At 44.5% G+C, this 27,462-nt stretch overlaps 1 protein-coding gene across 23 annotated transcripts in view; it reads right to left on the minus strand.

The window, feature by feature from the left end:
• Positions 1–27,462, minus strand: part of LOC117579758 (CUGBP Elav-like family member 4) — a 259,483-nt gene that overhangs the window by 39,210 nt on the left and 192,811 nt on the right. For 9 of the 23 annotated variants that reach the window (XM_034265796.1, XM_034265790.1, XM_034265812.1 and 6 more), the window contains 2 exons: positions 23,673–23,807; positions 5,735–5,814 (listed from right to left, as the gene is read on the minus strand). In XM_034265796.1, coding sequence (XP_034121687.1) covers positions 5,735–5,814; positions 23,673–23,807 — 215 coding nt within the window. Of the gene's footprint in view, positions 1–5,734; positions 5,815–16,164; positions 16,216–23,672; positions 23,808–27,462 lie in introns of all 23 variants that reach the window. The other 14 variants (XM_034265806.1, XM_034265801.1, XM_034265802.1 and 11 more) reach the window with 2 other exon arrangements.

Raw genomic sequence — 27,462 nt, forward strand, 5'->3', positions numbered from 1 at the left:
GGCCGAGATCAAGGCGGAGGGGAGAGAGGTAGACTGCAGGCAGTGCCAGAAATTGGATGTGCCAGCCGTTGTTTGGATTTTCTGCTGGAGCGAAATTGAAATTGATGGTGCCTGAAAGCTGAAGGCGGTGCGCGAGGGGGTGGTCCTTGAGTGGTGTGAGTGGAGACCAGATTGGCTGGCAAATCAATACCGGGAAGAGGGCCCTGAGCATGTGTCTAATATGCTAAACATCAAACATGATTTAGTCGTGGAAGAGACAGCTTGGCTTTGCCGCGCCATCCTCAAGATTTATGTCGCCCACGCATTATTGTATTCGTGCAAATTAGTTGTGAAAGCTGTACGCTTAGGAACAGAGATACATACAAGTTCACTATGCCAGTACAGGCAGTTAAAACTAAACAATATACTAAAAAAAACATACCAATTGAAAAAAAAAAGAATGGCCCCTAGGCCAAAAACTGACAATAGCTCAAACGGCCCTCCATTTTCTTTGTATTTTCTTGCTGTAAATATCCCAATTAGGGTTGCTTAAATTTCCACTTAAAAGATTTCCAGCTCTCTAACTTTTCATAAAGATTTGTGTTTCCCTATACTACTGCTCCTCCTTCGGTGGAGGACACACATACTGGTACTGGCTTACACGACTGCGATTTAAAAATTGCTTAAACGCGCTCATAAGTATGCTTTAGAAAGAAGAACACAATACGCGTGTACAAGCGCACAACACACACAAGAAGAAGCAGCCGAAACACAATCAGGTTGCTGCCCCATGCCACAATCACCTGCCTTACAGGCCCCGCCTCCGCACCCCACACTTCCATTGTTCGCAGCTGCTGCACATTAGAAATTCAACTTCGCCTCGTCTCTTCTTTTAGGCGCCGCGCAACAATGGCGTGTGAATTAAAATAGAAAGCCAGACCCCAGAACAGACCCGGGAACGTTCTCCTGGTCGTCATCTTGACGCGCCAAGGTGCGATCTGTGTGTGAGTATGTATGCGTTTGATGGTGTGTGCGTGTGTGGGCGTCGCTCAAGCGTTAAGAAGAAGCCCCCAACACGCCAGCTTCAGCCCGCACTCCGTACATCAGACAGAGCCACAGCCACATTTGCGCCATATTGGACGCCATTTTTGTCAAGTCGCATTAAGGCGGCGCTCGTTCGCTCAGCTCGTTCTGCTCGTCTGCTGACGAAAATTGAACGGCCAGCAGAACGAAAATTGTTGTATAAATAAAAGCATAATTGATGCGAGACACACCGAACAGAGGGAAGGAAAACAAAAGAAGCGAGTGCCGGAGGAGGAGGAAAAGTTGGCGTAGCAGCAGTCGCACAGCATTCGACTGGCATATGTTGCGTCAATTCAGCCATGAGCAGCGAAAATAAAATGGGGAACCCCCAGCATCAGCATCAGAATCAGTGGAGGGAAGTAATCACCAAGTAGAGACTCGAAAGATACCCATTAATCTTCTGTGAACTGAAAAAAATATTATTTATACATATATGTACACGTAGAATAAATTGTCAGCTTGCTCAAGCTGCAGTCTGCTAGAACTGACTGAATCTGACTATTGCATAGAATTGACTGAATACAATATACCCATAACTGTAAGAGGAAAAGAAAGAAGCAGTACGGACTGCGCGCAAAAATGGTTCTTCTTTTGCATATTTTACGGGACCCTCACTGCGAAATGACTGTGAAAACAGGTTTGATGGGATGGAAGCGAGATGTCCCCAGATCCAGGTACTCCTCCGGCTCCCTCGCATATCATTTTTTGGGACAGCGCGGACTTTACTCGTATTTATTCAGGGAATTTCCCCTCCATAGGTATGTTGTCAGCTTGCAGATTTCTTATTTCTTTCAATTCTTGATATTTTTTTTTTTGCTTTGTTTTGTGCTCACATGGCGAGAAATTAATTTGAAATTTAAATGCGCATTGAGCAGAGTTTGCTGCTGGGAAAAGCGTCTTTGATGACAATAACGATAACGTTGGGTGACAAGTGCTTCCCTGGCCGGAAAACACATGTTATCATCGCCTGCATTTGCGCGGGAGTGTGTGTACAGCATAATGAGCAAGGTGTGACAAATGTTTATGAAGTGTGTCTCTCCCCCTACGACCGTAATGGCCACTATTTGTATCTGGTCCCTTCTTATCTCGCTACTTTCCACCCTCTGCCACTTACTCTTTCTCGCAACCAAACAAAACAAATAAAAATGGAAATGCTAATTGACTAATTTATTCGGAAGAGTGTGGAAGGCAGCCAAAGGTGCGGGACTGCCGTTTGGCCTCGTTTCAGTCCAGAGATCTGCATGAAATTTCAAATATTTATGTATGTGTTGTGCAGGTACTTCCCACCTTCCTCCCGCGGTGCGTTGCGGTATTTTTATTTTCAGTTACATTTTTTGTTGTATTTTCTGTTGTATTTTCTGTTGTGTGTTTGTATATGTTTTGGCAGTGAGGCTTTTGCGCTTCGTCAATCAAAAGCATTTAGAGCTAGCGGCAGCTTTAATGCTTGCGCGAGCTTTCATTAACAAGTGCCCGGTCCGTGCCCACTTCTAAGCCGCGCCCACAGAAACTCGACGGACAGTAAAAAAATCGCATCAGCGGCTTATGCAAATGCCTCGGTGTGTGTCCACTTGTGTGGGTGTTGAGTGAATACGAAATTATTGTTTACAACTGTAAACTGTAAACTTTTCCCACCTCCCCTTCCCCTTGCCAACACTCACTCTCTCTCTCTCTCTCCATATCTCTCTTTTTGTGTGTTTTTGTTTTGTTTTACATTTAGAAAAACGTTTGCAAACCGCACTAAAAGCGACTTATAACATGTTGAGTGCCAAGAGATTAACAACGGAGCGAACGTGTGGGGTATGAGTTGGGTTGCTGGACCTGGTGGTGGTGCCCCAGTGTTGCATGCGGACTCGTTCTCGCCCTGAAAATTCCTTTTTAATGAGCGTCCAGTCCCGGAACGAGGGGCGTTCATAAGCTGCTTAAGGTTTGGCGTAATCAAAAAATGCTCTTCTTCTGCATCTCTTTTTTAAAAGCATTCTGTGGCACATCAACATGAAAGGCAGGCAGCTGGAGGGAGAAAAGGAGAGGGGCATGGAAAGTGGACAGACTCCCACACCACACCAATGAGAGAACTTTGTTAAGCTTGAAATTAACTTGCGGTTCTGTCTGGCGCAACTTTGACGCCTGCAGGTAGGCAATCAATTCGGTGCCCCCTGTACCGCTGCACCCCACTAATCTCCTTGCCTGTGCACTTGGTTATATAATTAATGTAATGCGTGGTGCGGGAAAAAGTGTGGCAGCTAAAATTTTTATATAACACAGCAGCTGGCGTCGTTTTAGCGCTAATTACCTCACTCCCAGCCAAGGGTGCACTCACCCACTCACACTCCACTGCACGAGAGAGACCTGAGACCGGGATCCAAGAACCCAGACCTAGCAGCAGTCGTAATGCCAAATTGCAATTACAGCCAAGTTTCTGGAAGGGGAGGTGGAGAGGTCCGGGTGCCACACTGACATTAAAATGCTTAATGCTCAGGCAGGTATACACAAATTACGCGCTCTTAAATTAAAAAAAAGCAAGTAGAAAAAATGTATACAACTTGCTTTGCCTCGTTTTTTACTGCTCTTACTATGCCTTTGCACACGGATTTTTTCCAAGGCAGCAATTTGCCATAGTCTTCGTTTAGGGGTCCGGAATGCTGCTCATCTTAAAAACTGGCCAGGTGAAAAATTGCAGCTGTCGTTTGTAAGTCCTTCATGTGCATGCTGCTGGCCAGAGACGAGGCCGGTCGGTCATGGGGTGTTTCGAGGTCCTGGTTCTTGGGTCACGGGTCACGGGTCGGTCCAGGTCAGACATTCGAAACGTGTATCGCCCCCGGAAAATGGTGCCTCCAGCCCCAGGCCAGCATAATTTGAGTTTAAGTGCAGTTGGATGTAGGCCTGAAGCGAAGACGCAGCTCCGCCGTATTACAGGGAAATAATTATGTAAATCTTTAGGAGGGCAGGGCAACTTACACAGATTTCATCTAAGATGAAGAACCCTTTTCGATCATTGGGAGGCATTGAGAGGACCCCAGGATACGCTTTGATATCGACTGCAATCAGCTATAAAATGTGACGGCGGCATCCCCTTGAAATTGAAATTGACTTAAACCTCAACTGTTTGCGCTTGCCTCCCAAGTGGAATTGGGTCTCGTTTTGTTTGTTTGTGGCTGTGACTGTAGCTACGGATCTGGCGCTTCGCTTGCGGCTATATTTTTGAAGTTTTCGGCGGTTCCGACTCAGAAAAAGTGTAACTGTGGCCCGACGGCAACTGGCATCGAATTGAGAGTCCCTAAATTCACGCACACACAAACAGCTGTAATTACGCGGCTGGGAGTTGTCCTCCATCCTGCCACAGTTGCTTCCACAGTTGGTGCCACAGTTACTGCCACAATTCCTGCCCCATCCTGTCGCCATCATCATCATCATCAACTTCCGCCTAAGTAAACACATGATTTCTCAGGCAGCAGCAGCGCGGCGTTTGTTTAAAACGCATCTAAATTGCAAATTAAGCAACAAATTTCATCAACAATATTTGAATTTGAATTTAAATGCGGCAACGAGTTGTCGACTTGAGAATCCCAGCAAACGAGAGTGATAGAAAGACGGATGGAGCGACAAGAAGAGACGGCAACAACCCCGCAAACACATACAAAAACCCAAATGTAAAATTCGTTTGCTGAAAGAGGAGCGATAGAAAGCGAGTGGTAAAAGGATGGTTCCGAGGAGACTTGGGATTGCACTGGATGGATGCTGCTGATGCCTCTGCTGCCTGTAAACACCGAAAATACAACAATGGCGCCAGCCCCTGCCAGTTCCTCCCCCCTCCCTCTGCTTCTCCGGCAGCTGGTTTGTGTATTTGCTTGTTTGTTTGTCAAAAGAAGCAATTTACGTGCAAAATAACTCAAGTGTCATGCAAATTTCATTTATTTTTCGCAAGAAGTAAAGCGAGAAAAAAGACGAAATAATTCCCGGGCTACGTTGTCATAGAGCTAACGGCTCTTTACTCTGTAGCCATGGATTCAGCCGCACTGCTGGCCACAGCCACAGCCTCAGACTCAGCATCAGCATCAGCCTCGACTATATATGGTGATTCCTTACAAAATTCGAGCATAATGAAGTCGCTTGGCGGCAAACCTTGGTAGTTCTTCTGCCTGCCGCTTTTCTCTCAGGCCAAAAGCTATTTTGATTTATTTTTTTCCTCACTTTTTGCTTTTTACGTTTGTATTTTTTTATTTTAGAAATTTAGAGTAGAACGAGCTTCTTGATTTCCCATTGAAGTGCGGCGCAAAAGGAAAAATAATAATACATTTTGCTGCTCGGCATTTAATTTAATTCTAATTTTATTTATAAAACGTGAAGTGAAAGTTTGAGATGGGCGGAGCGGGCTGGAATGGGGCGGGGCGGGGCGGGCACTTGTAGCTTAAATGAAGTTTGCTAAGTACTTTCGAACAACAACCTGAGTACGCGTACTTCAGGTTTGAAATTTCATTATTTTCGTATTATTCGCACACAAGTGCCATCATGTGCTCTAGAAAGCATAGCCAAGGAGGGCCCTGGACAGAAGGTGAACTCAAAATAAAAATGTTATAATTTCACGCCCAAGCGGCGTGGGAAGTCACAGCCTGTCTGGGCAGGCGTTCAGATACAATAAACACACGCGAATATGGGATAGAATTGGTGCACTTACCGGCATAGTTTGACTTCCGTGTAGATTGGCTATTGCTGACTGAGCCTCCTGTTGCGTGCCGAATTTGACAAAAGCGCAGCCTGTAAATGAGACATACAAGAGGTGGTGAGACATAACACTCGGAAATGGATGAAAATCAATCGTAATCGTGTAACTAACTGTGTCAGGTAAACTCAATTCGACGTCCTATGCGAAAATAAACGGGGAAATTTTCACAATATTCAATATTTAATATTGAATTTTAAAATCAGTAAAAATTCCATAAAGACCAATTGAGTGGCATTGAGTGGGGGACTGGGTATGAGAGCCGTAAGCTGATGCAGCATCAGATACTCGTACAGCCGCGACGGTTTCGGCGGCATGCGTGTGTGTGTGGCATTTAAATAAAATTTTAAGTGCAATTAAAAAACATTTTTGCAAGAATCGCTCCGTGCACTCTTGCATGAAAATCAACATGGACATAGGGTGGCCTCATGGTGCTCCCATCATCGTCCATTGTATAAAAATAATAGTCGGCCTGCGCTCTACTGGCATGGAGGGAATGTAAAATTCAAACCGAAAAATATACAAAAAAAATATACGCTGCACTTGCGCCGCTCATTATATTGTAATTTGGGTGCCAGCTGCTGGTTGGAGAGGGCTGGGGCTGGCGCCAAGGCTGAGTCTTTAGGGCCCGGCTTCAATGGCATAATTATTAAAAATCATTTATGCTAATTTAATATACAGTAATAACCACAAAAAGTAAGGACTTTCCGGGCGGGGCGGGCACAGCATGGTACAGGGCGTAGTAAGTGCGGGTTATGCCACATGTAAGCTGGTGCTTGAAAGCGATTTTAAAATGCGGCAAAAGCGGAATGGTTCAAATATTGTTTTACATTTGTAAATGGAGAACAAAATAAGAGTTTCACCAGTGGCAGGTGCACTCTACCTGGATAGTTGGGCTTTTTAATATTAGTACTATATTCTGCACAGTTTCTCTAGGAAGTCTGGATTATTTATCTTCTGTTTTCCACAACCCCCAAGCCGAGGAATTAATTAGGGCTTTTGCCGCTCACTCTACGAGCTTAACCTTTGCTCTTCGTTTGTTTTTTCCTGTTTTTTATGCAACAACATCAACAATGCTGAAAATTAAGACCCTCCAGCACCCACCCCAGAAGCTGGGATGGGACCATGGCTACCCGTTTGAAAACCCTCCAAAATGTCTAATTCCCAAACCCTTGACACAGGCCCGGCGAGGGTTCGGAATGGGTGGGTGTCCAAATTGCGGCCTGCGCTCTAGCTTTTGCTCCTGCGCTGCTTGTTCTGGTTTCCCTGTTGGTTGTATCTGTTGCCTTTGTAGTTGACGCTATTCCAGAAGGGAGGCAGAGGTGGAGGCAGAAAAACAGAACAAATCCCGCCTAAAACCATGCAACATGCGAGCTGACAAGCCGAAAGGCAGACAAGCACAAATTTCGCGTGCAAACAGCGCGAAGAGCTGGAAGCGAATCCCCTTTTCGTATTCGTTTTTTGTTTTTTGTTTTGGTATTCCTCTCCCAGAAAATGTACAAAAAATAAAGTGTAAAAAATTCAAGTGGATTTTGGTTCGGCCCCCGTCTCGTCTGCGGATTCGACTCGACTCTCGTCGACTCTTGTGTATTTTATGTTTTTTGTGTTGAAGTGACAACAAAATCCAGAATTTCTCTGTCCCAAACAACGGAAAGGCGCGTAGGCGGACAGGGGACATGGGCTGGGACACAAGAGTGCAAATCAGCGTTGCTAAACAATAAAAAATAAAATATTTTGTTGCCTGTTAATCCACACACAGCTGCAAAACAGAGCCGAAAAAAACCGAGAGCGAACAACAAAATGGAAAAACAACAGAAAATAACACACAACAAAAAGCTAAAAAAGCAACAAAATTGCTAAGCATTTTTGTAAACTTAAATCAAAGTTTATTTTTTCTTGTTTTTCTGTCCTTTTTTTGTTTTTCTTTTGGTTTGTCCAATATTTTTTTAAGGGAGACTTCTTTATGTTTCTGTGAAATATATTTTTCTTGGCATAACTTTTCTGACACAACATTGTGGAGGCTTGTAGCAGTCCCACCTATATGAAGGCTCTAAATGGGATCTGCTTTATAAATGATTCCTTTGTTACATCAGGGCAGGCGTAAGTTCTTTATCTCATTTCGTATTTATTGAAAAGTTCCACTGGCTCAAGTCAAACCCTCGTACTACCATATTCATTAGCGTTTTGGACAAACACTCAAGATGACTGGCCATCCAGCTAATTTGTGTATCTTTGACTGAAGTTTGACTACAAGGCTGAGGTCTTGGACTTGAATGGTTCCATTTGACTATTTTCCTTTTTCAGGCGACGATGTAACTGTCGTCAGGGATAATTTGTGAGTCGAACTTGGAGTCATTATATTAATTAAAAGGAAATTAGCCAGGCAAAGAGGTGACTCAGACGGAAGGAAGTCGGAGCTCATCAGTTCAGTTAGCTCGACTTTTGCTTTGATGTACCAACGAGTGCTCGCAGAAGAAGTCAAATTCAATTTGCATACAAATCAAGCCAAGCCAGCGGCAGCGGCAGCGGCAGCGGCGAACACTCCGGAGAATTAGCGGAGCAGGACAGGTGGCAGGACAACGGTCTTTCTTAAAGTGCTAACAAAGTGCAACGCTTTAATTACTTAACTGCCAGAGAGATGGGGTAGATCGCCCCCTCTATCCCTCTCTTTGAGTCCCTGAGTCTCGGCAACTAGTTGAAATTAAAATGTTAGTGAGTGCGACAAGTTTTTAGCGTCTTGTTCCGGTTTTCGCAACTTCCGGAGAAGCGTGAAAAGTGCAGAGAAGTGCAGCAGGCAGCGGCTAAGACTGAAGAGAGAAGCAGAAGAGCTGAGCCTAATGACACTTTTTAATCAAATATGCTAATGATAATGCCAAAGTTGAGCTGTCATTAGAATTATAGTCGAGTAAAAAGTTGTGTTGTTTGTTTTTAGAGCTCTCCCAGAGCGTCCTCAAGCTTAAGTTAATTTGTATTTACAGCATTAAGGAAAATACAAATAATAATGGGTTGTGCTGTGTAGTTTCCAACTGGTTATCGGGCGACATTTGGCCTTTATGGGTCAATCTCTGTCTACCATAGAAAGTATGGTACGACAATTGAGTTGCACGAGATTTCATGCAAACACATGCGATTATGGTATTTATGGGACTGGGGAGGGAGGAATGGTGGCCTGGATGCTGGGGGGAGGGGCTCTGGAGAGGAGTATTCATGCCTGGCCACAACTTGCACATTTGCAATACAAATTTGCAATGCCATTAATGTATGGGAAACCCCAATTCTCCCCATGGACACAAAAAAATACCCCAAAATGCCTTGGCATGAAAAATCGCCGCTGGTCAAACAAGTAACCAAATTGTGCAGAGCAGCAGCAGCAGGACGATCAGGGGGAGAAGCCGCACCAGGACCAGGAGCAGCAGCGGCAGCGGGAAACAAGGATAACGAGCGTGTTGAGGACCCTCACCACCTTCCCAAAACTGTTAACGTGGGTTTGGGTCGATATGTTGGCCTTGTCGGCTGGAAGGATTGTGGAAGCAGCAGTAGCAACGGCAGCGGCAGGCTCATGTTATGCCCTGCCCAGGACCTCCGCCTCTTCCTCTGCCTTTGCCTGTGATGCCTGATGTTGCCTGCCATTGCTCCTTCTGCTGCTGCTGTTGCTGCATGGGACAAGTATTTTAAAATCCAATTAAAAACGCCCTAGTGGGATTTTTCAATCGCTGCTACTACTGTTGTTGCTGCTGCTGCTTCCTCCGATGTTGACAAGGGGCGGAGGCAGGGATGGCTGAACAGGCATCAGCAACAAAGTTGCATTAAGTGCGCGACATTCGTTGTCCACCGGTCGCGTCACAGTCATTTGTCGGAGAGAGGACCGACGACCGACGACCGGCGACCGAGTGAAGGAGCGAGAGTGAGGATGAGTTGCTCACCCGATTGGACCACGTTGATGGCCATTGCATGTTTGCCTCTTGGGCGCAACAGCGTAGCATGAATCTTGTTAGTCATCGTTTACGCTTATTATGCCCCGGCAAGGCTATCGAATTTGTTTGATGCATGATGAAGGATGCTAGGATGGCTGCTCGTCTCGCCACTCCACTCATCTGTGGATGGATGCACTGACTGAAAATTGCATTTGTGGCATTGCACTCGCAGTTGAATGCGTCTCATGCCAAAAGAAATCAAATAAACTCATCCGCATGCAACATATGATGTCCCGGACAGGTAACTAATGTCGTTTTATGTCACTCCAATAGAGAGACACAGAGCACAGACATATGTGTCCACAAAACTTTGACCAGCATTTCTAATCAAGTTTATCGCAGGCAGAACTTATCCATATGGCCAACTACGAGTACGTGTATGAGTACGAGGACGAGTACGAGCTGCCAATACACAAACACAAACAAAACTGTGACCCAGCAGCCGCCTGAAATTGAACTATTCCAGGCATGAGCCACAGCACTTTGCATACAAATCACACAGAGTACAGGGGGTCTATGTCCATTCAGCATCCCCCAGCCAACAGTCTGTCTCTTTCTCTCGCGTGCAGCGTACAAACAGCCGACAGGCCCAGTGGGAGCATTATTCTTGATTTTGGTCAGAAAGAGGTGGAGGCGAGATAGGGAAAAAGAAAGAAACTTTCAACTACCTTTTGCCAGTTGATAAACAACGAAACTTTGGGTGGACAGAGGCCTAAAGCATTTTGAGGATTTGCAACTTCAGTAAATAGCAATTCGGCTCAGAGTCACTTCACATGGCTCCCTAGAAAGTCGTATGCAAAATATTTGGAGCTCTGTTCTTGCCCGAATCCCTTTGGTCATGTTTTCCCTGTACGTGTAATGTGATATATTTTCCACTGACTCTAAAGCTCTGTTGTCTAAGGCATCGGCAAGTCAAATTAAATAAAAATCAGTGTCCTGAGCGGGCTCAAATTGCAATTTCATAAGCAATTTGCCACTGGACGAGAGATACAGTCGCAGACGAGACTTTTTGTTCTCCTGACTGACTAGGAAATTTGCCTGATTCACTCAGGACGTACGAGTTCTGGAGCGCCACAGGGCATGGACACACAAACGAAAAAGGCAAACTGGAAATTACATTTCAACAAGGCAGAAATTGTGTGTGTTTCTATCTCTAACCATTTAATAGATGAGGCCAGATCCAAGTCCAGCGGCAGATCCAGGACCAGGGCCACATTGCTGACATTTTTATGGCACTCTCGAGTGCTGGCCTAAAATTATAACAGCCCTCTCACCGCCTCTACTCGGCTGTGTTTGCGAGTGTGTGAGTGTATGTGCGTCTGACACACAATAAACACCAATTAAGAAAATAATATTTTGTGTACACACACAAACAAACACACACAGAGACAAATGTCTCTGGCAAATTGAAAAGCCAAACCCAGAGCCAGGCGACGCGTCGCCTTCTTCTCCAGTTCCGTACAAGAGCTGTGCAAATAATGCACAAAAGTATGCTACAAAATACGAACAAACACCAACACCGGCTACGATCTAGCTACGAAAGCGAGAGCCAAACCTATAACAAAAGCTGGAATATTATTGCTTTTGGCACTATCCCAGTCCCCTGTCCTCTGTCCCTGTCTCTGGCTTCTTTTCTCCAAAAGTTCTTCGACTTGCCTTCTTCCACTTTAGAGTCTACTGTGGGGGTCTGGCTGGGGATCTGAGTCTGACTCTGAAGTCCGAGCCAGCTTGTTATAAGGCATGTTGACAAGCCTCTTTAACAAATGACACCAACAGATGAAGAAGAAGCCCGACCAGGACAAGCCAAATAGTCACTGTTCACCCTTCTCTGTCGCTCTGCTTCCTCTGTGTCCCATCTCTTACTGCTGCCTTGTGTAACATTTGTTGAGCATAGCCGAAAAAGTATGCTGCTGCTGCTGCTTCCCCTCCCTCTAAAGTTCCTGGTAGAACTTCTTCCTTTTGTAGTTCTCCTTCCTTCCACTTTCAGTCGCACTTCTGTTGTTTAGTTTTGTGTCCTTTTTGAACCCTTCAGTGGGACAGATTCTCCGCATAACAACCCAACCCATGTCAAAGCGACTCTAACATCAGTGGAATTTGACTAACAAGCTTAAATATTAAAGAAAAGCAATTTTTTGGATAGCATGGAATTGGTAAACAGATGATAATTTTCGTTTAGTGCAGTTCCAATAAGTTTCAAATCAAATCAGCTAATGAGAATTACCCACAAATACCACTTTAAAAGTCGTTAAAGTTGAGAAAGGTGCTGAGCAGAAACATTTACTATTATGAATACACATATATCGAAAAAAGAGCAACGTCAAAGATTTAAAGGCCTCGACCAGCCTGCCAACGTACTCCTATACCCAGCCCCGGCCAGACAAAAGTAATTTAGAGGCAGCCCAGAAAGAGGCCGCTGAAAAACTGCTGCCAGCGCTCAGCGAACCACAAACAAGGTAAATGCTTTTGAAACAACAGCAACACGAGGCTGGTGGCAAGTTCGGGTGCAGGGGTGTAGGGTTGGCAACCGCAACATAATAATTATGCAACAGAAACCGCAATGCATGCGGGGCAGGCAGCAGTCACTACGCGCTCTGCCCACCGCTGTCTGCCTTCGGCTCCTTCTCCTAGTCTGATTTGGGAGGAAAATTGTTTTTGCCCGGCGAAAGTGTGAACAAAAAGCTGTTGCGTGTGTTGCACACAAGGAGTGGGGCACGGTCCGGGCCAGAGAGTAGGAGTAACAAATACATAAAAACAACAAAACACTGGGAGAACGCAACAACGTCAAACCGCAAAGTCAAATGCAACTAAAACCACAGTACAGTTTGGGGCGCTGAGGTTTTCCGGGGTAGTGTGGGCCAGCGGAATGCAGCAGAGGGAAAGACGTTCGGGAATTAAACTTTAATCTCATCCAGCAGCTGTAGGACTCTGATAGGTGGTAGCTCCATCTAGGTAACTGTTACGGCCTTCCAGTGAGAGGCTTACCTAGCAATGGCCTGGCATTGTTTCAGCTTATTCCACAGCATTTCATGCAGTATTCCTTGACGATTTATGCGACCACTTATTCACCGAAGGAACACACCGAACAAAGTAGCGGGGGAGCTAAAGAGCTAAAGCCGCATAACTTAATAGCGACTCGCTTCATTTGAACTTTATTGCTGACTCCGTGGGGTCTGTGGAATAAAAATAAAGACAACACCGTGGTCCATGGCCGGCAAAGGAAAATCAATTTACCCGGGCTTAGCTGGAACATCAAAGCATAAGCAAGAACCAGGCATGAGGGACAAGGGACCAGGTACCAGGGACCAGGACATGGACCCGTGCCGTATCTCGACCTGGACAGGTGGGTTAAGCCTAATAAACTGCGCGCCCAAAAGCATGCAACAAATTTATTTCACCCGAAGAGTAGAGGGAACCAAGACGAAGCTAATTGTATTGCCCAACGGAATTTGATTGCATGGATTTATATATGATTGAAAAAGGCCAGACTTGGGCTCGGGCTCCAGCTCAGGCTCCGGTAAGCATCTGGATGCGGTCGGACAGCGAGTGCATAAATTGTGCGCCCAAGTCGCGCACATTATTCATTTTTAATGCGCCCGAGTCGGCGATGGAGCTAGCAACGACCACAACAATTTGGCCACATGTAAGCACAGCCAAGTTGGCCATAATTGCGCCGAGACTGAGACTGAGACCAAACCGGCGGAAGACGACACCAGCCAAGCCACTTCCAATGGCACTGCACTTAAGGCGCCCCAGGTAGAAGCATCATTAAAATGAGTTAGCGTCCTAGACAAGACCAGCAGATGGAGGAAGGAACTGGAGAAGGGGAAGCAACTGCTCTGTTGCTGTTGGCCTTTTGGGTGCAATTTTCAGTGGCATCGCAGTGGCAGTGGCAGCAATTAAGCCACGAGGTAGATTAACTTGAAGCCGCCGCTGCCTTTGACGAGACAAATGCGCCCGCTGCACTCCCTGGGGGCTTTGTGTGTCTCGAAATTTATTTAATTAGCCAGAAATGAGAAACAGGTGAGCGAGTGCTTTTTTTTTGGGTAGTTTTTCCATAGTAAAGCAAGAAGAAGCCACCACAGCGGCAAGTACAATGGAAAACTTTCAAGAAAGAAACAGTAAGAATGCTTTTAAATCATATTGAGAATTATTTTAATTGAACAAGATTTCAATTGTTTTACGCAAAAATCTGTGAAGCAGTTCAATTGTTTGTGTACATGTGTATTTATGTATGTATGTATATTGTATGTTAGCATAATGGCTGCTCTCTGGGCTCAGGGCTCTGTGTGCCCTGTGCTCTGAGCCGTGTGCTGCAAGCTGGCCGTGTGTTCTGTGATGTGGCAAACAAAACGTGCCGCTTGCGAAATTGTACAACAACCAATTAAAATGCATAACTCGATTTAAAGTTTACATAACATTTTGCTAAATTACAGGTTCGTCCCAGGCATTCGGGCTTATATAAGTGGCCTTCATCCCACCCAACCTCTCCGCTCTACAGTTCAGTTTGCAAGGGGATTACAATGTCTGTCGCATGTTGCTGCTGTTGCTGTTGCCGTTGCCGGGGCAACATGCAATTAAAAGCGATATTGAATTTTGTTACGCTCTGCGCTCGAGTGTGCAATTCGCAGTTGTTGTTGGTGTTGCTGTTGCTGTTGGTGGCTGTGGAGGTGGTGTTTGGTAGCGATGCTATGCTGCTCTTATTTAATTTGAGAAGAGCAAAAACATATATTTGTTATGTGATTGGCATAACTTATACAATGCCATAGACAGCATCAGGAGCGTCCGTCACGGAATCTATGCATGTATCTCAAGAGTGTTTTATGAACCGCACTTCAATGAGGTCGGATCTCTACTAGATTGATTCAGTTCAGGTCAAAGCTTCTTCCAATTACTAGCGATCAAAAACCTCAAGTTCCCTCTCTCTTTTCATGTGTTTGACCTGTGAAGAGGGTATTTCGGTTCATGAAACATATTTGCACCACAAAGAGGACATTAATGTAGACGTGCATACCCATTTTATGTCTAAATGTAGGATATTTTCAGAGATCTTCAGTCCAAATTTCTGGTTGCTTGTTTGCATCTCGTTCTAAAAGGGTATCTATCGCCTCGTCTATCCAAGCAGATATTTTTTGTTCAGTGTTTTTCTTCCTCGGTGGCCGAGAGCTTCAATGTTTGTTGGCTGCAGCCAAATCGCTGTTGAACCCTAATATATGGCTATTATGGCATACAGTGCTTTTGGCCCCGTGGCCAAAGGGAAGAAGTGGAGCAGAGTGGAGTGGAGTGAAGAGGAGTGGAGCAGAGGCCAGAAGGGCATTATAAATCTTCATTGTTTTGGGCCCGAGAGCGGAGTAAAGTAGGACGGACACTACCGAATATTTTTCAACGCTCCCTCCTGTTGCCATTTCTGGCTGCTCCTGGCTTCTCCACCGTTTTCCCCCTGTGTATGCTAAAAGCAACATCAATTTGCATGAATTGTGTGGTTGTGTTGCTGTATGTGTGCGTTGAGTGTGCGTGTGGTGTGTGTATATGTAATTACAAACACACACACACGAAGCAGAGTCGAGTACGTGCAAATCTGACCAAAAATTTAAATTGAAGCTAAAATTTTTGCCAAATTTTGCAGCCTGCAACGAAGCTGACGAAGGCGACTGCTATGACGATGATGATGATGCTGACGATGATAATGTATGGAATTGCTCCACCCTATCCCTGCCCCGCTGCACGGCAGAGGGTTGATGCTGCACTGGCCTAAACCCAACTCCGCTCCAATACTGATTCTCCCTGTGGGCAGTTTTGCAAAAACAAGTATATCGAATTTTAATTACATTTGCTTCATCTGTGTGGCCGTGTGGTTGGAGCGAGTGCTATTTGCATTTTTCTTTTTTGCTTTTGCCAAAACAGCCGACACGGAAATGTGATTTTTGATTGAGTGCCGACAAAACAGAAGCAAAAACCATAGGGGAAAAAGCTTAGGCCTAAGGCTGTGTACATTTGATGTGGCTAAAATGCAACGTCTCATAATCGTGCCACAGGACTGCCAAAGTGTGAAGTTTCCAAGCAACATTTTTAGAAATTATTTATTGCATTTTCGGGTTTTCGGGTGCACCTAAAGGTTTTATTACACTATGCAAAAGACTGGCCTTCGACATATATTACATGTGAAAGTATGTTTACTCTTATTGTTATTCATTGTTGCCTGACAATATGCTGATACTTAATATTTTTCTGAGGCCTGGGATACTCGTTCATTTGCATATTGCAAAAGGGCTTTTGGCTCCATGGGGAAGGGGTGTAAAATGGTAAGTGTAACATACGAGTAGGAGTATGCATGGAGGAGGGGTCTGATGAGGATACCTTCTGGTATGGATTGCATTGGATGAATGGTTAAATAGTGTTTTGTCATCTGCTTACCGCCACGTGGATCACGTGTTCTGTTGTAAGGATGAAGCCTTGTGCACTTACCTAAAACAGAGAGAAGAATGAAATCTCAATGAGTTCGGGTAAAGCAGGAGAGCATTATCGATCGGGTTTACGAATATAATAGGTTTAACCAAGGAAACTTCAAAGGAACACAGGAAAAACTGTCAGAACCAACCCAGGATTTAAGTGCATAAACATAAACATTTGTTTTACTGGGCGCTCCGAGTCTGGAAGCCCCAGCAGCCCTAGCCTTGGCGGCTCGTCGACACTTGACGCAGCTTAGCAAGCCATAAGGAAGCCAGCCACCCGGGCAGGCAGTTCCATCGTCAGTGTCAGTTTTATATTATTTTATATCAGGTTGTGCCTTCACTTTTGTAAAAGGATAGCGACCGAGGCAGCCTCGTATCCTGTTCGGGCTCTAGACGTTTTCATTTTCATTAAATGCCTTCGCTGCTCTTCCAGACCCATCCCGAATCCTCTTACAGGAGGCAAAGGTGGAGGCGGCTGCTCGGGATATTGTCTAACAACAAAAGTGGAATAAATTAATTTAGCTCATGTCTTGGCCCCGGCAATGAGCTAGAAAATGAGCTTCCGAATATGTATGTGGCATACGCTATGGCGCCGCGCCTCGGCGCCTGATAATAACAAAATATGTGCAACTGACAGGTGGCAGGACCCAGGAGCTGCCACCCAACAGCAGACACAAGAGAAGCGCCTGCCCGTTGACTGAAATTTAATAAACTTTCAGTGGCTTCTGCCTTATGGCGTTTATTAAAATTAAAGCCTACCTTAGGGCCCCAGGTGCTGGCTGAGGAAATAGAATGCCTCTACGAGTATATGACCGGGCACATCAATAACCATTAGTAGGGAGGAGGCAGCGTCTCCGTCAGTTTGGCTTTCGCTTAATTGCAGTCGAAGCTCGTATCCGTATCCGAATCCTCCTATGCTGCCTCTGCTACTATTGCATTAATTTTTCAATAATCCTGCGCAACTAAAACAAATATCTTAAGTGCCATACTTCATGGCTGATAGGACTAATCTTTTATTGATGCCGGGACTGCCAACGATACGAAGCGAAGGAGAACGCGCTCAACTGAGTTAATTAAATTTGCTGCAAGGCCTCCTTCCTGCCGCTGCCGTAACAACTGCCACTGCCTCTGGGACTCAGCTCCGCTCGACCTTTAATAAGCAGCACATCCCTATCCGCATCCTCATCTTTATCCACATTCTTATGCCTATCCCCAGACACATTCTCAAAGTATGCTTGTGCAACCCTTTTCATCCTCTCAGCTATCAGCTCTCTCAGCCAGCCCCAACTTTTTGTTTAATGCTAAGCCAAAACTTTTTGGACATTTTTATTGACAAGAATCCTGCAGCCCAAAGAAGGAACAGAAGAAGCCAAAGGTTTCTCTTCTCCTCCCCCTTGCTGTCAGTGGTGGTCGTGAACAACATTTTTTCGAGCCAACCTCCTGGGCTGCGCTTCGGCAAAGTTTCCCCTGGTCTCGGGTCTCCTATGCCCGTGTGTTGCGGTCAAATCTAATTTCCGCAGCTTTTACTACTTTATTAAACTATTACAACTAAAGCCAGCCAGCCAGCCGGTAGAGCCGGTCCACGCAGGGCAGATCAGGGCTGCCTTCCAAGGGAATGGGCGATGGCGCTGGGTACTAAAAAAGTTATATTCTTAGGTATATGTTTGTGTGGTAGCTGTATATGTGTGTGGACCTCAAAATGTGTTAATAAAGCACACTTGCCACCAGCGGCCCACATAATGAAACGAAATTGCGGAAAGAAACCCAGATTGCCTCGACATGAGGCTGGGTATACACGTCACCCCTCAAAGCTGGTAACATTTGGCTAGAGACAAGATCAAAGATCTGCTTAAGTGGTGCATGATCTGGTGAGGGTAGCTGTCTCCTTATTCCCTCCTTTTTATGACCCTTGGCTGGGGGATATCACATTTCAGCTAGTTCCGTGCACTTACTCGGCTGCTCCTGTCGCAGCCTTGGGTACCCTTAATTGCCTTGACCTTTGTGCGAGTGTCAGTATGCGTTGTATAGTTTCGGGCGTGTTGCATGTTAATTAGCATTAAACAGGCCACGGTGAGAGGGAGTTGCTAGTTGAACGTATGTGATAAAAATGTATTGGACTCGGCTGTGGTCTCTCTCTCTCTCTCTCTCCCTCACTTGTTTCGCTCGGTTCGCTCTGCATATGAAAGTTTTGCTATATTGCAATTAAATTTAAGCTGCATTAAACTGCGGCCCACACACAAACTTACAGTAAGAGAGAGCGTGAGAGGCAGAGAGAGCGACTCAGGCTCAGAGGAGATCAGACCTCACAAAAGACTTGTGGCCATGGCAACGACTCCGACGGCAAAGTTTGCTGGCTGGGCTTTCTGGTTTTGGTTTTTGGCTGGTCTATGGACGGTACGCCAAAGTTCGCGTTTGTTCCTTTTCCTTTTTGATATGTATTTTAATTCCTTGGCCTGTGTGGCATTTTGCAGTTGGGCTTTAGGACTCTGGGACTTTTAGCTTACGAGCAGCGGCAGCGGCAGCGGCAGCAGCTGTAGCAGTCCGCAGCAACAACAAGGATGACTCTGGCTTAAATGGCACTTATGAGCTTATGCCACAACTTACATTATTATTATTACTCCGATTTTTTCTTATTCTTGTTCAAATGCTTCTTCGTGCCACACAATAAATAGTTATAGACTGGAGAGACCACCAACAGAGCGAGAGAGAGAGAGAGAGAGAGAGAGAGAGGGAGCTAGTTTTGTTTAATTAAGGCACATTAAGTGGAATGTTTTACGAGGCCTGGGTGTGTTGCTTCTCTCACTCTCTATGCAACTGATCCAGAAACTTAAATTATCGAAAGTTCAGCTAAATCAGATTTATGCCCGTGCTGGGGGAGTCATTAATGACGTTGGCAGATCGGCATTGCCATTTTAGATGTAATGGCATGGGTTGGGCTCGGATTTCCCCACCAGAATCAATCAACAACGCTTGAGCGGCAAATTCCGAAATCCCAACACACTCTCGGTCATTATTGTAAAAAAAATTAAAGCAGAGCTCTCGCATGTCATAAGCGTTAAATTCAATTTGAGTTTTACAAAATTTGTGTGTGTGTGTGTTGTGTGTGTTTGTGTGCTTTTGTTGTGCACTGTTTGACAGTTTTTGCAGCGCTCTCAATCAGCACTTGTTAGAACTTTTTAGTGTGCTGTAAAATAAACATGAGTACGAGCATAGAGTTGGTGGAATGAAATGAAATTTAATAAATGCAGTGCGTTGGTCTGTGTGGTACTGAGGATGGAGACAGAGAGTGGCAACAGGAGAGGCAGCATGACATGCACTTCATAAAACTTTGCTCATATAAATTGAAATTGAAATGAAATGATGATGCGAGAGCTGCCACGTTGATATCTGAGTGTGTGTATCTATGTATATGTGTATCTGTGTATCTTTGTTTGCGCCATTGCTGGTGAGAGTTGACAACCAGCGAGGAGAGCTTTGTGGAGCTTCTCCACAATGACTGCCTGTAAAAATTTGTTGGCCAAACAACAAGTAGAGCAAAAGCAGCAGTGGCAGCTGCAGCAGCAGCAGCATCAGCAACAGCCTGAAAAACAACTTAAACTGTCATTCGAAAGTTTGAGGCAAAGCTGGAGAGTATACTCCATCGGAGGCACCGGAGAGGTATTAAAAAACTTTTCTCGGAGCAATTATGTGAAGGCTACTTAGCTTCTTTTCAGTTATTTTTTTAGCAGGCAATACATTTTCCCTTCAACCAGAGCTCACCTACCTGAACAGCCCTGAACGGCGACACAATTTTGTTGCACACACTCCACACTCCACACGACTCCGGTTCTTGTGTTGAGGCTCGGATTCGGGTTCGGGGGTTATTTTTTCGGGCCTGCAGCTCACTCATAGAATTTTGCCAGTGCATGTGCAGAAATTCAATTAGCCAGCCATGCGTGGTGAGCTGTGGAGAAGCAGTTTGCCACTTGGCATGCCATTCAGTTTTGGGGAATGCTTTGAAGCCAGAGAGACAGATACATTGCACATTGGCCGTGTGTGTGTGTCTATGAGAGTTTATGTGTGGTTGCGACAGGCTGCCTGCTGCTTCTGCCACTGCTGCTCCTGCTGGTGCTGCATACTTGCCTCAATTACGCCGAAAATGTCACATTAATTATTGGCATTTATGGGGTTTGCGCTGCTTTTGATATGATAGACGACCATGCAGGCCGAAATTCGAAGTCTACCTTACGGCGAGCTCCGCCTGCTATTGTCGTTTCTTCGAGTGTGTGTGTCTGTGTGAATGGCATCTTCATGCGTGTGTGTGCGTACGGTTGTATTAATTGAAATTTGTTTTTGTATGTCAGCTGCAAGAGAACACGCTGCTTCTGCTGCCTCTTCCGATGCTGCTGGCTTTTGCGGCAATTAAAAGTTAATGTGACAAAGCGAGACATTCGAATTAATTTTGAGTCTAAACGACGTTTTAATTCAATTTATGTTTTTGGCAGCACAACTTGACAATGCCATGCCCCGAGTTGAGTGGGTTGATTGAGTCTTATTCAAGATATGCGGTATGGTAAATATTATCTGGCAATCAAAGATTTTCGCTTGAAAATTTCTTTATCTTTTCAATATTATTTGGAGCCATATTTGGATATTAATTCACTGCCTCTCCAAAATCCTGCTCTGCCACCATTTCACCCCCATTAGCAATTACTTAATGACAGGTTCCAGTTCCAGCGATTAGGCCGAGGCCCGCTTTAAGCTGGAAAAGCCTCTGGCCTCTGAGCATCATTGCCAATGCCAACTCGGCGCATTCAAAGTCAACTTATGCCAACTGTCTGTCAGCAACAAGAGCCAGTCCGCAGTGTCCTAGCCTGGCCTGTCATGGCCTGAGCTCCACACACATGCTGCTACTTATGCAAAATGCTCAGCTCTGCCACTAGACGACACCCCTTGCTGCTGCCATATACTCGGGTAAAGGGATGCTTTGATTACCGCCAGAGTCAGTGAAGGGGTACGTGGAGGCACACACAATTGTGTTGATTGCACAGATGACAAGACGTAGGACGAGATGACAACTTTGCTGCCTTGCAAGCCTTGATGACAATGAAGTGCATGCATGAATATTCTAATCAAATGAGCCACCAGCCAGTGTCCCGGCCAGATCTCTGTCTCGGTCTGGGTCTGGGTCTGGGCTTGAGTCTGCCTCCTGCCCACTGTCGAGATAGAAAATTTGCCAGTGTCTATGGCTGCTTACACCCGGAGAAAAAACCAGTGTCAAACGCTTTCAGTCTAGTTCATGTCTAATCCCCATTTGGTGTTTAATTTCGCTCAGTGTGGCGGGACACCACATGCTTTGTGTTTTGTGCTGGCAAAAGTTTCAAAGTCAGTTTAAGCCGCTCCCTCAGAAAAACCTTGCCTTTACCTCGTTTCATTTCATTCACTCACTGAAATCGAATTTGCATAATTTAACATGATGGTTGCGCTTATTCCTGTTGCCTGTCAGACACAAACACACACACACTTTCACCTACGACTCGGACAGAGTTGAGCAGGAGCAGAAGCAGAAGCAGATGGAGCACCTCCTTGGTTATTATTGTTGGTTGGGCTGTCCTCCCATTCAGCGCCACCGCATTCTGCTGCCACATGCATCATCATTTGCATACATTTGCAGGTCGCTCAGTCAGTCAATGTTCATTCCTCATTACTTCGTTCGTTTTTCGCTTGTCCCTGTTTGCCTTTTTCCCCGCCTAAGCTGACACGATTTTACTTGAATATAATTCGCGGAGCTGCGTGGAAACGAAACCGGAGGAGAAGTGGTAGAAAGAAAGCATTGACGTTGATGGATTTTGGCACTTACACAGGCTAGCGCCTGTCACTTCACCCCAGAGCCTGCTCCTTCTCTGTCTCCGCCGCCCAAAAAAGCAGCTCCAGAACTGCTGACTTTGAAGCGCATTTTAATGAAGAATGATATGTTGGCATCGCAGCCACAACAGCCACAATCGACCCACTGCTCCGTCACCGCTACCGCAACCACCTCTATCGACTGACAGCTTTCGCGGCTTTGAACTTTGCACGCCGGTAGCTGTCGAACTTGAAGGGCGACAGTTAGTTTTCCCACTCAACGGGATGCGAAGTGAATGTAACATAGAAACTTAAATAGAACTTAAAATACGTTTCAAATTATGTGGAGGCTTTGTCAAAAATTTGTGTGGGGCATTACTGCGAGGAGGGCGGGAAATGCCTCTACAGAGATATTCCAGCACTTCAAATTTGTGGCACTTGTGGCATCAATTTTATTTCGCTATTGTGTCGTAGGACAAGTTTGGCTTAAAGAATGCCTGAAGCAGCGATTGGGGGCTGCAATCTCAGGAGCTCTGTGTCGCTCTCCATTCAACATCCAAAAAAAATATGTTTTCCTCTCTACCCTCCGCAGTGGTTTTCTATGCATAGTGTCACATGGCCGCGTGACACGCCCCTTCCGAGTGTCTTTTCATGCATATCAAAATGGCAACAATAAACGCCAACAAAAGAACAGAAATAACAAACATTAAAATGAAAATACACACGAACCCGGGGAGGGAATGGAGAGGTATTCGGGGGTATACGATACACAACAGGCGGCAGTCAAAAATGTTGCAAATGTAAGCAAAATAAAAATATATATAACAAAGATACAAACAAACACACAGATACACTGTGTGTTTATGTGTTTGTAAAACCAAAACTTTTGACATAATAAAATGGAATGTTATTGTTAAAAAAGTTACTTGCATATTAAAACAAACGAAACTTTTCTCCCGCACTCTGTCCTTCTCTGGCTCTATCTCTCTCTCTGTCGCTGCTTTTTTATGCCCTGTCTTTGTGTGTATGAGTGGCATTTGCAAGTAACAATACTCTCACACAGATAGAGACGCATAAACAGAGGCAAATGCAAATGGCGAGCGTGTGAAACGAGCAGCGCTGTCAAAAGCAAACAACTTTAATTGAACTGTTTACCCGATTTTTATTTTATGCCACCTAGAAGCTCACACCCCTTCCCACGATCTTATCCAAGAGCACTGTAATTGTAAGGGTTATGTGTGTAATGATTATTTGGCTCGTTGCACAGCTTCCAACATGGCTGGGCCATTATCAGCTGGGCCATTTGCCAGGGCAGAGGGCCCAGAATGTGCTTCTCGGTTTCAGCTATAGGATATGCTTGAAATATGCAGATTCCTAAATATACAGTTTATAAAAAGATGCTAGATAATCTACACACAATCAAAACTAATACCAAAAGTCACGTTCAACAAAATCGCAAAATTGGTAATCAATCAATGGAATAAAACTGGCAATTACAACGGATAACGAGCTGAACACGTTACGTATACTTGATATAAACAGTATAAGAAACAAATAAATAAAGGAAACAGGAAATATGTAGTATAGCAATAGATATAGATGTAGATGTAGTTTATGTATAAATAAATATCTGGGGGCTGTACTCACCTTTGCTCGTACCGTCCGGGCCCCGCAATATGGTGCACTCCTCTATAGAGCCAAACGGGTGGAAGATTTGTCTAACATCGTCTTCGGTCTGTTGTTTGCTGAGCATGCCAACGAAGAGTTTGCGATCTAGATGCTCTATTTTGGGTTCGGTTTATGGTTTTTTGGTTGTGGTTCGTTTTCGGTTTCAGTTTCGATTTCGTTATGTTTTGTTCATGTTTCATGTAATGTTATGATCGGATTGAATCGAAACGATCGAGTTGAATCGGATTGATTGATTGATTTCGATTTTTCAGGCACCAAAAGAGGCAGCAAAATGGATAAATGGCAATGTGGCAGTGTCAATGTGGGTGTGCGATTGTTTTATTTTTTTTTAGAAAATTAAAATTTTTTAATCAGGACCCATAGCCAGAAAATGTTCGCACAAAATTAAAATGAAAACAAAAAATTAATTCAGAAAAAGAATAAGTGTTCATTGTTTTTTTTTGTATATTGGTATATGTATTTGTATCATATTTAGGAATGCAAATGTAAATGTAACAAGGTTACATAATACGTGGCACATATATTTTCGTTTTTTTTTAGTTAATTTTTTGTTGTTGTATGTTTTTGTTTTTGTAACGAGTAACGAGAACGAGGCAGGCACATTTATGTAATTGTGAGTTTTTTTATAATTTCAAAGATTTCAACAGGCGCAAAATACCCAAAGAAAAGTAAAAGCAACAACATTTAGTTAACGAGAGATTTTTGTTGGTGTTTCGGGTGGATATTTTGAGCACCAATAGAGCAAATACATTTACAACATTTATTAATGTGGGGTAACGGGGTTCGGGTCATGGGTAGGAATTATAAATTTGGATTATTAAAAGCGGAACAAATGGTTTTCATAATTATTTTGTTTTGGTTTGAGGAAATTGTTGCATCAAGAAAGAAAAATATTGTTTTTAGAAAAATTCAAACCGAGTCGAAACAAATCAAATAAAAGGAAAGTAATACAGAAATTTCGGAAAATCATAAGTAGAAGAATTGTCAGTTTTCCAATTTTTGCCAATTTTGATGTATATATTTTTTTCCGTTTTCAATCATATATATTTTTTTTTTGTTACAGAGCACGTACAAGTGTTACATAAAAAGGAAAGAAAAGAAGACAAAAATGGGTGATATTTAGTTAAAGTTTTCGCACAAATTTGTTTTTTGTTTCTGTTTAACTTATAACTTACGAGAATAGAAATTGTCAAATGATTGACAGTAATAATTGGCTAGATATGTATATACGTATACGGTATGGTGGTATGTTTAAATATATATAGAACAGCCACTGGCACGCACACAATTACGAGCTGGCTACGGAATTAAGGATAGACATTGAGGGGGAATAGAAAACGTTAGCCACTACTTGGAAAATATATGGTAAATATATGCTGGGAATCAACAAATGCATAGCTTAATTATACTTACGGACTACCGAGTACTTAGTCTAGACTAGACTATACTAGAAAGCGGTTCAAAGGGAGGAAAATGGGGATCAATAGATTCGCTTAAGTCTAATCTACTGGGATGTGCTTGGAAGGATAGACCCAGATTGGGGACTGCTTCCAATCCTTTCCCTTACCCTTTGGAAGCCCAAACACCATTTAAGCTTCTATTTGGAGCTCTGAGGTCTGGCCTTACGTATCATATCGAAAATTGAGCATCACATAATTGGCAAAACACTTGGCACACGGGCAGTCCTTGCACGGGTAGACAAGGAGCCCGCCGCACAGCTGCTGTCGCGCTAAAGTGGCAAAAGCAATCGAAGTAGAAAATAACTAATACGACACGTTGGACCCATGCATGCACACATGGCCTGCAGGCAATTGTCTTGTGTCCGGGTTAAGCCTAATGGCATTTGGGTCCCGTTCTGGCCTTTTACACTTTCGCCCCACCCTGAGCACGTGCAATAAGCCAAACAGCGCTCCTGGCATGCTAAGCAACAAAACGAAGAGGAGTAGGAGAAAAGGGTTGGCTTAATAAAAATGTAAAGCACGTTGGCTGAGAGTGGGTTGGGTCGGAACAGACGGGATGAGAAGCATTGGTCAGGGGCTGGCTGGGAAATGGTAAAAATAATGCAGCATGCTTTGCGGCGCCTGCTGTTGTACATATGAAATGGCATAGTTCAACTGGCTGTTAACAGTTGCGGCCAAAAAAACCAAAGAGAGTTAGAGAGCGAAAGGTGGCTAAGGAACGAGCATACATAGACTGAAGAGGGGGAAATAGAGCCAAGTAGACAGAGGAGACACGAGAGCAGGACAAAAGGATTTGCACAATGTTTAGCCTGGCGTTGCAGCAATTTTCTACAATTACCTGGGGCCCAACGACAGAGACCGACTGAGCGACCGACCGAGCGACCGGCAGGGATAAAATGCACACAGGGCTTTCAGGGATTCCCTTTTGGCTGTTTCAGTTTTTTTCAGCTCCTTCCCGTGTCGCTTCTTTTTTTTCGGTCTCCTCGAGCTAAAGGAAAGAGCAGTGAAAATAATATTAAAGGCCATTAGGCTCATATAGACAAGTTAAGTGGCTCCTGGTCTCCATCCTTGTTCGTGATTCCTTTGCCGGCCATGTGTGGCAGTGTTTAGATTTTATGTTCATGCCTGCTCCTCTCGTTCCATATCCTCGTTGTCTGTTGCCTAGGCAAAGGGGCAAAATAAGTCATTAACGTGTCGTTGTCTTTGATGCTGTCGTCAAAGGATGGCTTGGGCAGGGGGCTTGTAGAACCGAGTCGAGTGGCACAGGCAAAAAGAAAACCAAATTAAATTAGTTAACCACATGGCAACTTTTGTATGTGCCACGGCAGGAGGCAAGGACAGGCCACTAATTGTTGCATGTTATGTTTTTGCTTATCTCCCTTTGTGCTGCCTTGCCCCCCCCCACCCTCCCCCGGGGGGAACGTAATTGTATTTTAAGACCTAGCGAAAGCCAAAGGTGGAAGCGCCAGTTGCCTCTATAAATTATACAAAAAACTGTAGAGACAGTGGAGACAGCGGCGCCAGAGGAAAAAAAAAGACTAAACCGAGAGTCGCTGACAACGCAAGAGTCAAAGCTCAAAGCACATGTCTCATTCCCACCCTGTTCTTTATTCTATTTTTTACTGTACCAACTGGCTGGCTATCTGGATGGCTGGCAGGGTGGCTTGTTTTGCTGTGCACCGTTGCCAATTGACATGTAAATTGACATTTAATGGTTGCTAATGAGCGTCTGAGGATTAGTTCTCAATCCCAGAGCGTGGCACTCAAAGCAGAGAAGAGAAGAGAAGAGAAGAGAAGAAGGAGTCCAAGCAGAATAAATTAGGGCAGGTTAATGAAGGAGTTTCTGTTGATTCTGTTGGTGAATGAATGCAGAAGATGCCACAACTTTCACATTGCTGGAATTTTCCTGTCCATGGCTTAAATTATTGTCTGCAAACCCCTTTGGCATTCGAGGCGTCTGGCCTCTGATTGCAGCTAATAAATCATTAAGCAAACAAATAAATACTCCATTAATTTTCACAGCTTAGTCAGAGCTCGGAGAAGGAGCTAGGACCTGACAACTGAGATCCTGCCATAATGCGACCAATTCATATCTGAAAAGGCCTTAATCTGATTACACCAGATAGCTCAGAATGCAATGCAAACATATTTAAGTTATTAATTATTTTCTGGGGATTTGCTTGCTCTCAACTCTCTCTCTGTTATGATTGCAAAACTTTGTGGGACATGAGTGCTGGTTTCGAATAATATTTGCTTGGCAAAAATTGATTGAAATGTGAAGGCATCAT

This window comes from Drosophila guanche, unplaced genomic scaffold, assembly GCF_900245975.1.
Source record: "Drosophila guanche unplaced genomic scaffold, DGUA_6, whole genome shotgun sequence".
In the NCBI taxonomy this organism is placed as follows: Eukaryota; Metazoa; Arthropoda; class Insecta; order Diptera; family Drosophilidae; genus Drosophila; species Drosophila guanche.